The sequence below is a fragment of the Anabrus simplex genome, chromosome 7 (assembly GCF_040414725.1).
Source record: "Anabrus simplex isolate iqAnaSimp1 chromosome 7, ASM4041472v1, whole genome shotgun sequence".
In the NCBI taxonomy this organism is placed as follows: domain Eukaryota; kingdom Metazoa; phylum Arthropoda; class Insecta; order Orthoptera; family Tettigoniidae; genus Anabrus; species Anabrus simplex.
Genome location: NC_090271.1, coordinates 221,890,241 through 221,906,832, shown reverse-complemented (window position 1 = coordinate 221,906,832; position 16,592 = coordinate 221,890,241). Strand labels below are relative to the sequence as shown.

The 16,592-nt window shown below is 42.3% G+C and overlaps 1 protein-coding gene across 1 annotated transcript in view; it reads right to left on the bottom strand.

Annotated features, from left to right (window-relative positions):
* LOC136877784 (uncharacterized) overlaps positions 1-16,592 on the bottom strand; it is a 411,138-nt gene that overhangs the window by 12,233 nt on the left and 382,313 nt on the right. The window contains exon 6 of the mRNA XM_067151990.2: positions 4,873-5,105. Coding sequence (XP_067008091.2) covers positions 4,873-5,105 — 233 coding nt within the window. The remainder of the gene's footprint in view (positions 1-4,872; positions 5,106-16,592) is intronic.

Below are 16,592 nucleotides of genomic sequence, written 5' to 3'. Positions count from 1 at the left end.
AAAAGCCATACGCCATTTCATTTCATTATTAAAGGAAAACATCATTCTGTGCATTCGAGATCATTTTAATATACGGCATATGGAAAAGGGGAAAACATTCTACACATGATAATAAGCTAAAATTAGAGAAGACTTGCTCGTGAACAGACGAAATGTTCTTCTGAAGATGAGGAGCAAAGTTTTCTGTGAAACATAAAGGATTTCACCTTTTTTTCTGATACTACAAAATCCCAAAAGCTTATTAGCATGTCTACAATTACGGGACGTGAAAACATCAATCTAAATAAAAGGAAAAAAAATCGTTACCTGGGAATAGACTTCCATGACACATTAATTTTTGACCAACAAAAAATTATAACCGATCTGAAAAGTAATCTGAATATACTGGAAAACAGTCCTCTATTGAAAGCTGAAAAAAATTATTAGTTGTTAATCAGAATGCAAATTGAACCAAAATACCGCAGTTGTTTTTTTATAAATGTCGATAAGATCGTAAGTGCCATCAAAGATGTTCTACATTTGCCAGCTGACACACCAGATTCTATGAGGTATTCACCAAGGTCTAGACATACACAAAGCAGAATGGGAAAGTGCATTACAACATTTGAACGTACGTCATATACTCCAGACACAATAATGAGTACGCATCATCTATATGTGATCTAGCAGATGAGAGACTGAATATAAACTACTCTTGACTCCACTGCTTTTCGCGATTCTGACGTAAAGAAATTACGGATTTGATGAATGAAACAGGAATATGACTACTGGTGTCGATTAGGTGCCCACAGTAAAGGAATAGAGCCGTCAATAACGCATGTCAGCTAAAGAGGATAGTGGATTATCGAGCTCCGAGTGGAAAAATGCGCTGAAGTTTCAGTGCAATAGCACTGCAGCGAGCCTGAAACCCATGCCCATGTTCTCGGCTCATATCCTTGCGGGAGCTTACTCAGGAAGACAAGGTATCACAGAAAGATTAAAAATAGCAGCCATTTTTTTCCAAAAGGGTTTTGAAGTTCATGAGGAAGTCGCATGTGTTGCCGAAGAAGGTAGTAAAGGACGGGTTGACATCATAGCCATTGACCGCAAAAAGAGAAATGGTTACATAACTTACTAGACCCTACCGTAAGATTTGAGATATGCTACAGTCAACCAGAGAAGCCCGGAGACACACACACACTCTCTCTCTCTCTCTCTCTCTCTCTCTCTCTCTCTCTCTCTCTCTCTCTCTCTCTCTCTCTCTCTCTCTCTCTCTCTCTCTCTCTCTCTCTCTCTCTCTCTCTCTCTCTCTCTCTCTCTCTCTCTCTCTCTCTCTCTCTCTCTCTCTCTCTCTCTCTCTCTCTCTCTCTCTCTCTCTCTCTCTCTCTCTCTCTCTCTCTCTCTCTCTCTCTCTCTCTCTCTCTCTCTCTCTCTCTCTCTCTCTCTCTCTCTCTCTCTCTCTCTCTCTCTCTCTCTCTCTCTCTCTCTCTCTCTCTCTCTCTCTCTCTCTCTCTCCTCTCTCTCTCTCTCTCTCTCTCTCTGTGTGTGTGTGTGTGTGTGTGTGTGTGTGTGTGTGTGTGTGTGTGTGTGTGTGTGTGTGTGTGTGTGTGTGTGTGTGTGTGTGTGTGGTCCTTAAACAAAAAATACAAGGAAAACAAAGAAGGAATTAGAAAAAAGAAAAAACATATCAGTAAAAAGTAAGAGAAGATTGAGTTAGATGAACGCCACTTTTTGAACTCAATTTTAAATCAATTTTCACTAGTAATTTATTTGTATAAGTCTTACCCATGCACATATGTATTTTGAACTCTCTCTTAATCTTTTATCCTGGACATACAAATATTATTTGTATACTTTGTCATAATACGCAACCCACGATTATGGTAGGCATAAAAACATTCGTAAAAATCCGGGCTTGAAAATGGGCATCAACAATAATATGACTGAAGAACCACTCCCAGTATGTTTAGATAAGAATTCAGAGATCAGTGATTTCTCATACAAAACAGGTTGTGATAGTACATATATCACACCCCCGAATTATATGTAGAAGTTACAGATATTATTGTCAGTATTCAATTTATTATTATTATTATTATTATTATTATTATTATTATTATTATTATTATTATTATTATTATTATCTGTATTTCATTTGTATATTTTGTCATTTATATTTGTAAGCTGGGAGATATCCACATATGTAGGTATGAGTAAGTTGTTTTGCACGAGTGGGAAAACATTGCTATATTGGACTCTGGTAATTTGGATGACTCATGCTGTGTTTGTTGATGTTATTGTACTAGGAAAGTGCAATGAGTCATGTGATCTACCCCAGCGTTTGTTTATTTCTTGGGACCAAGTATGGGTTCAGGGCATGGTCTTGACGAGAGCATCACTCATGATTGGCTGGCAAGGACCAATCCAGACGTATCATCTGAGAGGAAGGAAGAAGCGGATGTTTATATAAACTTTGACATCACAGCGGAAAGGAACCACTACTACTAACACTACAACCAGTGACACTGTACTAGAAGGAAGGAACCACAACTGACACTCGGTACGGACAAGAAGGAGTACTGACACACTGTACGAGCAGGAAGTAGTGCTGATATACGGTACGGTAGTGACACGGTTGCAATATACTGGACTGGACTTCAAACGTTCGTGGAGCGTAGTCTTGTTATGTTTGTGGAAAGTGGCTGATCGACAGATTGTGGAGTGCTTGCGCATTAAGTATTGTAGCACTTGTGGCGGCCTGGCATTATATGTTGGTGAAAGCTATCTCAGACTTTCCATAATTTATGTTCAGGGTCGACAAGCGTGTGTTACTTAAATGTATATAGCTTTACAACAAGTGTTGAAGTCTGTGAACACAGTATTACGAGGTACAGTATCTGTGTGATGTTAGAAGTGCTGATTATGAGAATTGGCAAATAGTATTGATACAGAGACAGTGAAGGGCATTTATCTACATGTATGTACATTGTTCATCGGACTATCTACAAATGGTAGGTAGTTCTCGCTTTCATTTTCCCACTGTTTTGGTTGTTGTTGTTGTAAATATGGAGTCTTCCAGCAATATTTTATGTGTGTATTATATGTATAATTTTGTGTGTTGATGAGGTGCTCATGCACGGATTTTGTTACGAATATAGTTAGTTATTTTAGAATCAGTGGAGTTATTGATGAACCTAGGTGCAGTTCCTACCTATTTAGTCGTTTTCAGGAGGTTAGGTAAGGCCTGCAGCAGAAGTACCAGTACACAGCATTATGTACACACCCTGGGATATAAATTTGAGGGATCCATTCTGGTGAACTCTGGCACCCATACTATGGACATTTCAATTAAATATTTTTATTAATTTATTTCAAGTATTTTATGTTTTTGAGCAATATTTTTTTATTTACATATTTTATTCATGATTTTATTTATCAGTAATCATCAAAAGAGTTACAAGGTTAAGAAACTTCAAGCGCACCAGTAAACTCGAGTTCTGGGTTTTGTTTAATACTCTGTAGTGTTGTGGGTACCTCGGTTTGAAATTCTACTAGTATGTCAAATGTAGAATTTGAGAACATTCATTATCATTAGGCCTATACTTAAATTTTCCAACACTCGGTAAGTTATGTACTGTATGTTTCTGGTTATATTATGCCACGAGTTCTGTTCTTCGTATTGGTTGTTGTCTTGCCCACCTGGTGGCCATGATCGTCAAGGTCTAAAACCGTGGTTAGCGGGTTCGAGTCCTGTTGGTGGAAATAATTTTCACCATCACAATTTTGATCGGTAGGGTACGAGAGCTGGAGGCATACAAAAAAGTCTTGATTCACTGCCAAATCTCTCCGCAGTATTTATATAGAGCAGGGCCTCTCAAACGCCCAAAATCTCACGCATGCAAATTGAGGCGCAGAGTTCCTGTGCACAGTGCATCGGTCCCATTCGGCTCGGCTCGGACCAACGCTTCGTCTCTGGGCTACTCGGCTAAGCTCGGCTCAACTCGGCTCGGATTTGGAGCGCTACGGAGAAAGTGAGGAAGAGGGAGACAGGCGGAGCGAGCGAGACAGGCGTGGAGAAAGAGAGAGACAGCGCTATTGCTCCAATTCGAGGAGTTGGGATCTGCACTCTGGTCAACAAAGCGAAGTCGTCTTTTGCACCGTGCACAGTGCTGCACACTGAGAGGCCCTGATATAGAGCGAGGGCATTTATGGCATTGCTGATGGTGATTCGTCCGACGGACTGAGACGTTAAGCCTTGAGCAGATCCCTTGATGTTATTCGACAGGAGTAGGCTATGTGACGACACCGATTTTCACCCTATCCGTACATCATCATCATCATCATCATCACCATCACACAATGAGACACGCCAGTTGCCCCTGGGGTGTCAAATAGAAAGACCACAGGCGAGTCAAACATGTCCTCGGACACTCCCGGCATTAAAAGACAAACGCTAATAAATAATTGTTGTCTTGTACCCTAATTTTCTACATTTTTGGATGCTTTTATATGTATGCCCATTGATTTTTTTTATATAACTTATGTTATCGTTTTTAAGGGTGTTATAATTCTGTACCTTAATGCTCTCTAACAGGCTATATCAGTGTAAGGCTGTAACCAGTCCGGCCCCGCGGTATAGGGTTCAACGCGTCCGCCTGTCACCCGGCGGCCCCGTGTTCGATTCTCGGCTGTGTCAGGGGTTTTTAATTGTAAATGATTAATATCCCTGGCCTGGGGACTGGGTGTTTGTGGGTGTTCGTGTCGTCCTTAATTTTCCTTTCCTCACATTCAACACTCTATACTTCCGCAATTCCAATTACACGCAGGTTCATATCATATGGTGCAAGACGCCACGAACAAATATCATTTTAAAAAGGCTGTAACCATTAGTACCTGTGCTAGGTCAGCAATGGACTGACTGCGGTAGAAAGGGTGGCAGATCCTGTCAGCAGGGGCGATGCTGCTTGCGGAAGTGCGCTTGGTGCGGATCAGGGTACTGGGTCTTGAAGTGGCCGCGTTCTCAACCTCCAGCTGTACGTCATACGGTGAAGCATAGCTCAGAATGGTGAGCGCATCTTCGAACACCATGTGGCGGAAGCTGATCCGGATGGCATCGATTCTGTCACCTGAAAAATAGACAGTTAATTTTGCATGAGTAATTACATTTTTTAAAATATACAACTAACTGTGCATAGAGTTGAGAACTAGAATTATCATGTATATTGTCATCACTCGCTTTTACAAAAGATTACCATAGACGATCTCCGATTTGTACATGTCAACATGTATAAAGCCCTAATCAGGCCAATCATCATGTATGCTGCCCCAGCATGGGGATACACGGCCAAAACCAACATTAACAGCCTAATGCACATACAAAACAAATGCCTGCGAGCAGCGGCGAAACTCTCTTACGGAACGGCAATAAGGGACCTACGCACTCTAACAAACACTCGCTCTATAAGACACCACCTTAGAAAGCAAACGCTACGAATGTACACCAAGGCGTGGGGCAACAGGAGTATTGGAAGGTTCGACCCAGACCAATACAAAAAGTACCCCACGCCAAAACAAATACTATTCAGCCACAGGAATAGAAGATAATGGGCTCGCCCCACCCCTTCTAAGGCGTCCACCACACTAAAAATATTCAAACGAACACCACTCAAACATCACTTACACAAAAAAGAAAGAAAAAACAACAACCAAAAACTGTATCTATATAAATTGTATATTATGTTTTCCATTTCCTTGTATTTCTATGCATATGTTTCAGTAACGCGAGGGAAAAACAGGCGACCTGCCCCTCAAGAAGCGCACACGGACAACTATCACATAAGATTGGCTGCAGCGACAAGAGGGCGGAACCCCGAGTCCGCACTCAAACTTAGTGTACAGTAATCATTATAATATCAAGCATGTATGTTCTTATTTGTTTATGTTTATCTCTAGATTAGAAGTGACATGAGTGACTACCACCGCAACGGCGGGACACACCCAAGGGATGAGAGAAGAGGCCGTTAAAGAAGACGTTAGCCCCAGCTACACAGCAGGCTTGGCTTATCCCTTCTCCGTAAATGGAGGCCTAGCACCAGGGAACAGTGGCAGCTGGACAATGGGACTTTTCCAGACGTCATTGGACCCGCGCATGGAATCTCGCCCAAGAAGGCTGATCCCCTATAACAAACAAACATGGCAGGAAAATGGACATGACTTGTGCATGATACATACTACTCACTAACACAACCTGGAAAAGTCCAGCCCACATCCTTGCATGTGCTATCTACAAAATATCAGGTTTTACATGTAGGCATCTTTCTATTTCCGCCTATGTGGTTTTGTTCTGACCCTTATTACCCGATTACACCGCTATTTGATAACCATCACCACAGCTGATATGGTAACATGCTGAGCATTGGGACAGGCAGATATTCCTGTAGTATCACACTCCCACTCCTCCCTGTTATCTTTCTCTTCTTAGAATTTAATAGTATGTCGGAGGCAATGTAGAATAGGACAATTGCCACGCGGGGTGAGCGGGTTTCGGCCCCCACCCCTCCGAAAAAAAGCGCATTATCCAGTGTGCTCGCTGCACTCTCAGTCAAAACGAACAACTGTCGGTGTAACGGAGCTTCGATATAAGTCAAATGCTTTCGGTCGATTGTCGAAATCAGGCCGAAAGAAAGGACAATTTTAAATTATCCATGAATGCGTAAATATGTATTAAAACTGGGTGTTCATGTGCTCATGTTCTCCTGAGAGCCCACCACCACTGCGAGCAATGATGTGTCACTGAATAGAGCATCTTACACCCGATAAAATAGTACCACTGCGGTAGACTTCGGATAGCACTTACTATGGTCGTCTGACGAGAAATCGCGCGGATGATTAGTGAGGGGTGCGAGGGATAAACATGGCTGCCGCGCATGCGCTTGTTTTAGAGAGTTCGCATTGTCTATCACGAGGAATGTTTGTAGCTGAGAGTGTATGTAATATCTGTTACTCGTGCCGTACCTACAAGCTGCAGCAACTTCTCGTGAAAAGCAGATAGCACAAGGTGGAGGCATACGAAATTTTGAAAATTAACTAGTGTTTTGAAACACGACAGTGTTTTCATACAGACATGATATAGGCGTTTGGGCTTATGACATGTCAAGAAAATAAGGTGAAATTCTTTACGTTTCGCAGAGAACTGTGCTCTGCGTCATCAGAAGAAAATCTCGACTGTCCACGAGAATGGAAGCAAGAGCTGTTCATGAAACTCTGGTCCTTCACACCTAAATTCGCTGGTTGTCCAAAGGAAGTATTTACTTTCTAGATTTTATGAACATAGAAATGAGTTATTACAAATATTTGATACAGAAAAACCTGATTTTGCTGACCTCACCAGCGACGAAACTGTGTTTTCCAAAGTTGCATACCTAGCTGATATTCTTAGACATTTGAATAATCTCAATGCCAGTATGCAGGGAAAGAAAGAGAATATTCTTACATCAACTGACAAACAGAATGGATTCTTAAGAGAAATTCAACTGTGGAAGTTAAAATTTGAAAAATTGATATTGAAATGCTTCCTCTCACAGCTGATACCGACATCAGTTCCAGTCTGATTTTAGAACATCTTTCTGTTTCGGAGAATAAACTGCAAGAATATTTTCCATCCTTCAACGTGAACGAATGCGACTGGGTTTGCAATCCCTCTGCCGTTACCGTTGAGGACAATAAAACATCTACCGTTAGAAGAGGCAGAAAAACTGGCTGAACTTCAAGCCGATCGAACTTTGAAGCTGAAATTTAGGGAAGAAACACTATTTCAGTGAAAATAGAGTTCTCAGTGTTATCAGAGCATGCCATAGCTTTATTAATACAGTTTTCAACAACATATATACACTGACTGACAGTGACAATGCAACACCAAGGAGGAGTGGTTCGAAAGGGATGAAAGTTGGGGAAAAAACAGAGACGGCACGGATGAATAATTGATGTTTATTTCAAACCGATATGCAGGTTACACAATGCGCACGGCATCGACTCAGTAGGATGTAGGACCACCGCGAGCGGCGATGCACGCAGAAACACGTCGATGTACAGAGTCAATAAGAGTGCGGATGGTGTCCTGAGGGATGGTTCTCCATTCTCTGTCAACCATTTGCCACAGTTGGTCGTCCGTACGAGGCTGGGGCAGAGTTTGCAAACGGCGTCCAATGAGATCCCACACGTGTTCGATTGGTGAGAGATCCGGAGAGTACGCTGGCCACGGAAGCATCTGTACACCTCGTAGAGCCTGTTGGGAGATGCGAGCAGTGTGTGGGCGGGCATTATCCTGCTGAAACAGAGCATTGGGCAGCCCCTGAAGGTACGGGAGTGCCACCGGCCGCAGCACATGCTGCACGTAGCGGTGGGCATTTAACGTGCCTTGAATACGCACTAGAGGTGACGTGGAATCATAGGCAATAGCGCCCCAAACCATGATGCCGCGTTGTCTAGCGGTAGGGCGCTCCACAGTTACTGCCGGATTTGACCTTTCTCCACGCCGACGCCACACTCGTCTGCGGTGACTATCACTGACAGAACAGAAGCGTGACTCATCGGATAACACGACGTTCCGCCATTCCCTCATCCAAGTCGCTCTAGCCCGGCACCATGCCAGGCGTGCACGTCTATGCTGTGGAGTCAATGGTAGTCTTCTGAGCGGACGCCGGGAGTGCAGGCCTCCTTCAACCAATCGACGGGAAATTGTTCTGGTCGATATTGGAACAGCCAGGGTGTCTTGCACATGCTGAAGAATGGCGGTTGACGTGGCGTGCGGGGCTGCCACCGCTTGGCGGCGGATGCGCCGATCCTCGCGTGCTGACGTCACTCGGGCTGCGCCTGGACCCCTCGCACGTGCCACATGTCCCTGCGCCAACCATCTTCGCCACAGGCGCTGCACCGTGGACACATCCCTATGGGTATCGGCTGCGATTTGACGAAGCGACCAACCTGCCCTTCTCAGCCCGATCACCATACCCCTCGTAAAGTCGTCTGTCTGCTAGAAATGCATCCGTTGACGGCGGCCTGGCATTCTTAGCTATACACGTGTCCTGTGGCACACGACAACACGTTCTACAATGACTGTCGGCTGAGAAATCACGGTACGAAGTGGGCCATTCGCCAACGCCGTGTCCCATTTATCGTTCGCTACGTGCGCAGTACAGCGGCGCATTTCACATCATGAGCATACCTCAGTGACGTCAGTCTACCCTGCAATTGGCATAAAGTTCTGACCACTTCTTCTTGGTGTTGCATTTGCTCTGTCAGTCAGTGTATATATATATGCGAACAGGGATTTTTGGCACTGACCTGCACTGAAAATAGGAAACGTGAGCGACTTCTTTCTGTAGACCAAGAATTACAGGTGTGTTTTTCTGCGATTCCTCCCTGCATCGAACAGTTGTGCAAAAGTAAACAAGCCCACATTTCCCAATAAATTGCAACAATAGTGTAATATTATTGACAGAGCATCTTATTTTTTGAGTTCTTACTGCATGTAGGCTTACGCCGTCCTGTAATTTTAATAAATAGTATTACTAAAATATTGAATACACAAGCAATTATTCGCGGCACAGTCCAACAATTTCACGGCACACCCTTTGAGAACCTCTGCTCTAAAGTATGCCGATGAACGGCTCATTTCAATTTGCAAGTGCTCTGACAATACAGGAGTAAACATGCACAGTTATAGAATTCGACAATTCAAACTTATTCTAACCAAACAAGGGAAAAGATGACGTGTTGGATGTACGATTCACAGTGAAAATGGTACACCTACAATTTTACACGTACTGATGTAAAAACTGAACTATTGGGTATATGAACTCATGATATTTGCACAAAGTACGAATTAACGTTTAGACTATCACATGCGTAAAGTAGTAATCCTAAAAAGATAGTATCCAAATGTACAAAAAACAGTCTGATATCTCTTTAGACATAGTACTGAAAGTGATATAGTCTGTCTTCTACCTTCGAGGCATATGCATCAACAGGTGTAACGACCACTGTTCTTTCTCAACGGTTTAAGTCTGCCTGGCATTAAATGAACTATTATTTCATAATATGAGAGTTCAGTTTTAACCATTCCTCTTGAAGGGTGTTCTTAAGGTCACTCTTATTAGAAATTGGATGCTGGTGTACATTTTATTTTAATAAAACCTACAAATTTTCAATTACGTTGAAGTATAGGGACTGTGAAGGAGTATCGAGTACATGAAGACAATATTGTAGTGTAATAATAATAATAATAATAATAATAATGTTATTTCCTTTACGTCCCACTAACTACTTTTTAAGGTTTTCGGAGACGCCGAGGTGCCGGAATTTAGTCCCGCAGGAGTTCTTTTACGTGCCAGTAAATCTACCGACACGGGGCTGTCGTATTTGAGCACCTTCAAATACCACCGGACTGAGCCAGGATCGAACCTGCCAAGTTGGGGTTAGAAGGCCAGCGCCTTAACCGTCTGAGCCACTCAGCCCGGCATATTGTAGTGTAGCCATATGCATAGCGTATCTTATGATTCCTTTGTTTCGAATCATTTCTTGGTGACATGAGAAGCACTTCTTTACATTTAATTTTTCTGCACTTGGTTTCGATTTCTTTCTCAGAATGCCCAAATAACATATTTCTGTCCACACTACCATCCATGAAATTCAGATTCCCAACATCTTAAAATCTCATGCCACCAGGAACCCACCACCGTGTTTTATTACTGGGCTCAGATTCTTTCGATGGAGGTCCGTATTTTGTTTACGCCAGACATCGACATCACTTTGCCCATGTCACGCAAGGATTTACCCCGTTCATGGTTAAAATTTACTTGTGTCAAACTGGAACCTCAGACGATTGTTCTTCGTGTTGGCGTACGGTTTGTTTCTCTCTACTCAATCTTGGAAGTCTTCAATACGAAGGACTCTCCTAACAGTTTCTTGGCAGGCAGAAGTAGGGTTCTTTATTTAAAGTCGAATCCTTCACTTATCTGATGCGATGAATATTTTCTGGCACTATTTTTTCTCCCTTGTTTTCTATTCTCCTGATGAAAGCAGCTGACAATATTCTGGATAGTAGAATGACTTATTTATCAACTTGCCGATGTCACGCAAAGATTTACTCCGTTGGTAGTGGACATTTACTACAGACATCTTACCTTGTTCGTGTTCCATGTTAATATATAAATACGACTCGTTATTTGGATAGAAACGTGGAACATCGTGTAAAGAACGAACATCAGCGTTTATTTTACAGTTGCCTTGTTTCCGATTTTATGCGGATACGTAAGGAATACTGACGTGTATCTCTATAAATACTCAACGCTGGATGGATGTTGAATAGGTAGAATAAACTGGATTGGCAATAATTGGCAAGTAGAGGGAATGTGTATTCCCTACCATATACGAAGGCTGGAACTTAAATAGTGGCAACTATTTATTTACAACAGACACAACAAAAGAGTTACATGTTAGCTATGTTCAATGTAGTCACCAGCGTTGTGTATAACCCGTTGCCAGCGATGTGGAAGTCGTAGTATACCTTTAGCAGAGCCTGTTCTGTTGGTGGTGCGAATGGAGCGGTCTACTGCCTGTCCAATCTCTGCAACAGTTCTGAAGCGAATGCTCACGAATCGTCCGGTTTCGATCACTGTCCTGTAACGCGGCAAGAGCATGCACTTCTTCTTCACTCGTAGTACGACCTACCCGATGAATGTCCGCCACAATTTGCCGACCATCGTTGAGGCTTTTATCCAACGTGCCACTGTTCTGTAAGGCAATGGAGATTCCCCGCAAGCCTCTTGAAGACCTTGATGACACTGTCGTGCTGTACGACCTCTGGCACATTCAATCTTGATCAAACTCTGTTGTTCCTGTTTGGAAAACATAGTGACAACGTTACGTTAGACAGCTAGCTAACACGTGACTGTGTTTCTCTCGCTTGTGTGCACGCAGGTGATGTGGGAAGGGCGTGTCCATTTGCTCTGAGGTAAGGTAGGTATGTAACCAACGTGTGCTATCAGCGACAATATTAGATTCTGTTGCATAGCGTCTCCACAGCAGTGTTGCCACTATTTCAGTTTCAACCCTCGAATTTGAGCGTTTGAGGGTTAGTCATACTGATAAATAGTATTTAAAAAAAAAATCGATATGTCTGTCGTCATTTTGTCAGCTGCTGAAGTTAGCCAATCACATCGCTTCGAGGAAGATTTCAAATGGGATTTGCGAGGCGGTGTTGCTAAATCTACCCGTGGCTTAAGATCGGCTTTAGAGTACTCATCGAAGAAAAAGAAGTGATTTGAACGCAGAGCTACGCTCTGACAGGATCGCGCCATAGCAAATACGCTACGGTGGCACCGATTGACACCCACGGTGTGTTTGGGTTGGCTCTCAAGCTAGTCTAAGCCACTTGCAAATTTAGCAACACCGCCTTGCAACGCCCATTTAAATTCACCCGCGAAGCAATCTGATTGGCTAACCTAAGCAGATCATAAAATGACAACGGCGCGAGATATCGAATTATTTGTGTACCGGGAGGTACACCTCAACACCGTGCACTTAAATGAAGCGCCTTGAAGAACGCTATCTGTCACATAAAAATTAAAACAACTAGTGCAAGAAGTTGGGACGTTGATCAAAAGATGTCACTACTAAAGTGATAGTAAGGTAAGGGTTATTATGCCCGAAGGCAGGTCTGAACCTCCGCAGAGGTGTTCCTGAGCCGGAGTTTACGTGCGGTAGGGTAAAGTGATAAGAGTAATGTGTTATTCTAAGGTTTCCTAAACGACTGTATTTTTTTTTTTGGGGGGGGGTCTCACAGTTTGCAACAACTATTTCAAGAAGCGTGGACTTTTCTCTATAGATGTCTCTATTAAAGAACCGATGCCAGGCACTCTGGTGCAAAGTGGAAGAGCTAGAAATTTAAAGAAGTTTTGTGTTTATAGGTTTTCTGAACTGAATTTCCTTTCCTTATTTTTGATACTTCAAGGTTTGCAACACTTCTTACTTATCCCGCCAGCTTTGGAGTCTGGCCAATAAGAAATTTTGTTTATTTATTTTTCCGCCAATCAAACACTTCTTGTACCTATTTTATCTGCCAAAAAAATGAGAGAGCGTGTCTGGTTTTAGTCCAGAGCCTTCTCGAACCTTCCTCTCGGGTATAAAAGCTGTCGCTTCTTCGAGTTAACTTGTCTTATTTATCGTCATGCTATTGAATGTGTGTGCTAGGAGAGGAGGCGGGGGCCTCATCCGTCGGCGAGCAGAACGTCAGCTAAGGTAATGGCCACCATTTTTCTATCTCTGTAGTTATCTCCGCAAGCTGATTCGAGGGGAAGGTTCCTATCTTTAACTATGTAACAGTAAATTTCTTAAAATGTAAACTTTCTTCCTTCTCATGTAAAAGTTCAAGTAAGTCAAAAGTACTTAAGTGAAAACCGGGGATAGAGAGTGCATTACCCTCTCGAATTCACTTTCAATTAATCTTGAGGTGACTACGATTTTGTAACTGTTTTTCTCTTATAAATTGTAAGTTAACTTGTCCGTCTAGTCACCTCAGTAGTTTGGGATTAGCATCTGCATCGTCGGGCCACAAGCCCAAGTAGAGTTTTAACCTCTCGATTTCAAGGAGCACAAGTGTCTGCCTCCATACATTTTGAGTTTTGGAGCTAGTAATCGAACCTGTTGTTTTCCACGAAGGCCCGGTAGAATGGGTACTCAATACCCCTGTAATATTTATTTCATGTAAACTTAAAAGACTACCAATACGGTCTTGTGAATTGTAAAGATATGGTGCAAATTTAAAAGTTAAAGGTTGCCTTAAGTAGGCTGCAAGGGTTTGAGAGCGCAGTCTCCTTGGTAGAATTTGTAGAACAAATAAAGTTCTTTTTTTGTAATGTAAACTGGGTGTCTTTGGAAGGCCGTAACATGTAATATTTTGGAGCAAAAGTGCTCTTGATAATTAATGTCCGTAAAAGAAAATTGGGAGATCTTTCTCCTTGAATGTGTTAGAAATGAGCCCCAGTGTTCTTGTTAAATTGTCAATCTAAAGAGCGACAAGGTCAGGTTCCTAATGTCTATGTTTTCGATGTTACCTACCTTGTACTTGATCTAACTAAGTAATTCTGTAACCCTTTTTTCGCAAAAGGGATTGATTGTTAAAATTTTTACTTCTGACAAATCAAAAGAAATATAACCTTTGTTTTCAAATTTTTACATGAGTCTTCTGACAGTCAAAGATAGACCCATTCCAGCCCGCACCTTCTTTCACCTTTGCGTTCCACAGATCACCCCGGAACAATTTGTTTCAAATTATTTATCAGTATGACCAACCTTCTAATGCTCATATACCCAGTTCGTGTTGTTTCCGACCATCCTGTACTATTTTCACTGGGAGCCAACGAATTTCTTCTAGACTGTAAATACGATAAACATCTTGAAAGTAAGGAGAATAGAGCATGTAGACTTAGCGGTTTTCTAACGACGCGGTAACCCACCGTAGGGTGATGATGACTAACTCTGAAACGTAGGAGAACAAATTAAATCCCACAGCACGCATGATGTAAAGGAATGTTCAAGGCCGAAGCATTTCAAAATAAAATGAACGACAAGGAAATGCGCGTTTACACAACATAACATTATATATTCTGTACATATCGTTTCTCGAAACACAGCACTATGCCTAGCATACATTTCACCTTGTTTTATGCCACAGCATTCCGCTTCCTGAAGGGAAAATTGTCAGTTCCTTCTTTCCTTTAACCTTGATCAAAGTGACCATCTTACTTAATCCATGCTTTGAACTGAGTAAGGCAAAAATACATTTTTGTCACTTAGACGTGCTTAAAATCAACGTCGTCAATACTTTTCGAGCCTAGAGTTAACTCTGTGATTCTTAAAAGCTGCTGTTTATATTACATACTGTACTTTTTTTAAAATCAAAAATTATTTATATTTAACTTTTAACTTCCTTTTACATTTCTTTCAATTATTTAAGTTTTTGCAAGTTGGAGATGGGTTTTCAAGCAATATATGGTATTACCATTCTTGTCGTACTTCTGATCTGTTTCTTTACAGTCTTTCATTTAATTTCGTGTAGGATGTTTTCCTTCGTTTCGCTTCCATATTCAATTCTGCCCTCATCAGTGCACACGCTTCGTTTTTTCCCCCAGTTTTCGTACATCAGATAACGTCCTTGGTTCTAGGGTTCGGTTTTGCAAGCACACTGTTGATTTTGCAGATCAGGACTAACGATGGTAAAGAGAAAGCTGGAGGAGTTGAGGGGGAGATGTTTTGGTGATTAGCTGCTAGGTATTCTCTAATAATAATGTTATTTGCTTTACGTCCCACTAACTACTTTTACGGTCTTCGGAGACGCCGAGGTGCCGGAATTTAGTCCCGCAGGAGTTCTTTTACGTGCCAGTAAATCTACCGACATGAGGCTGTCGTATTTGAGCACCTTCAAATACCACCGGACTGAGCCAGGATCGAACCTGCCAAGTTGGGGTTAGAAGGCCAGCGCCTTAACCGTCTGAACCACTCAGCCCGGCAGGTATTCTCTTCGACCGATTAGACTCACAGGGAACAGCTTAGCATGATTACATAAACTGGGCGCGATTTTCACAGATTTTTATTTGGGCGCGATTTCCATATATTCATACTCTCAGCATCCTTAACTTACCGTAGAAGCCTGTGAAAGTTAAACTCATAAATGAAGGGAAAAAATTTGACGTAATTTGTCCAGAAGAAAAGCAAATTTTGTAGGCCCATCTTGAGAGTTTTAAATGTTCTCCGTTAGTTGGGAGTAAGGAAAATCTAAGGCAAGTTACGCGTACCGTAGTTGGTCAGAAAATAAAAGGCTAATGCAGTGTAGAATCGAACAACTATGCCAACAACAACAACACGCGATATTAGTTTTACGTCTCACTAACTACTTTCGCGGTTTTCGGAGATGCCGAGGTGCCGAAATTTTGTATCGCAGGTTACGTACCGACTACTGACACGTGGCTGGCGTATTTGAACACACTGAACTGATCGATCCGCGAATTTGGGCTTCTAGCGTCTGCGCCACCCAGCACGGCAGATGTACGTAACAAGTAACAACCATACCAGTATAATGCCTTAACTCTTTCTTGAGAGATTAATGACAACCACCACGATTATCCAACTCCTTTCACGCTTCGCGGTAATAAATGACAAAGGCTCTTGAGCTATGTTGCCTGGAACACTGGGTCTCGAACAGTACTTAGCAAGCTATTCAAAATTCAACACGTACAGTTAAGCCAACAACAACTCACCTTTATTCCGCTGTGGGCATTGTTATCCCGTGCGTAACTTAACCATCAACAAGGCTCCGCACTATCCTGAAGTGGAAGACACGCCACACGCTACGAACATAACAAAAGGTTAAAGAAAAAAGAAGACAGAACAAACGTTTACTACATATCTTCTGAATATTTGGAAATATGGGCATCTGGCAAGGCACGCAGTTGACCTTCGGGTTTATCCTGGTGCGAAATATGTGTTGCTTCGGCCTTCGCTAAGACAGATCCCATTAGTATTGGAGAGAAAGCGTTACTGAAACAGCATTTCTT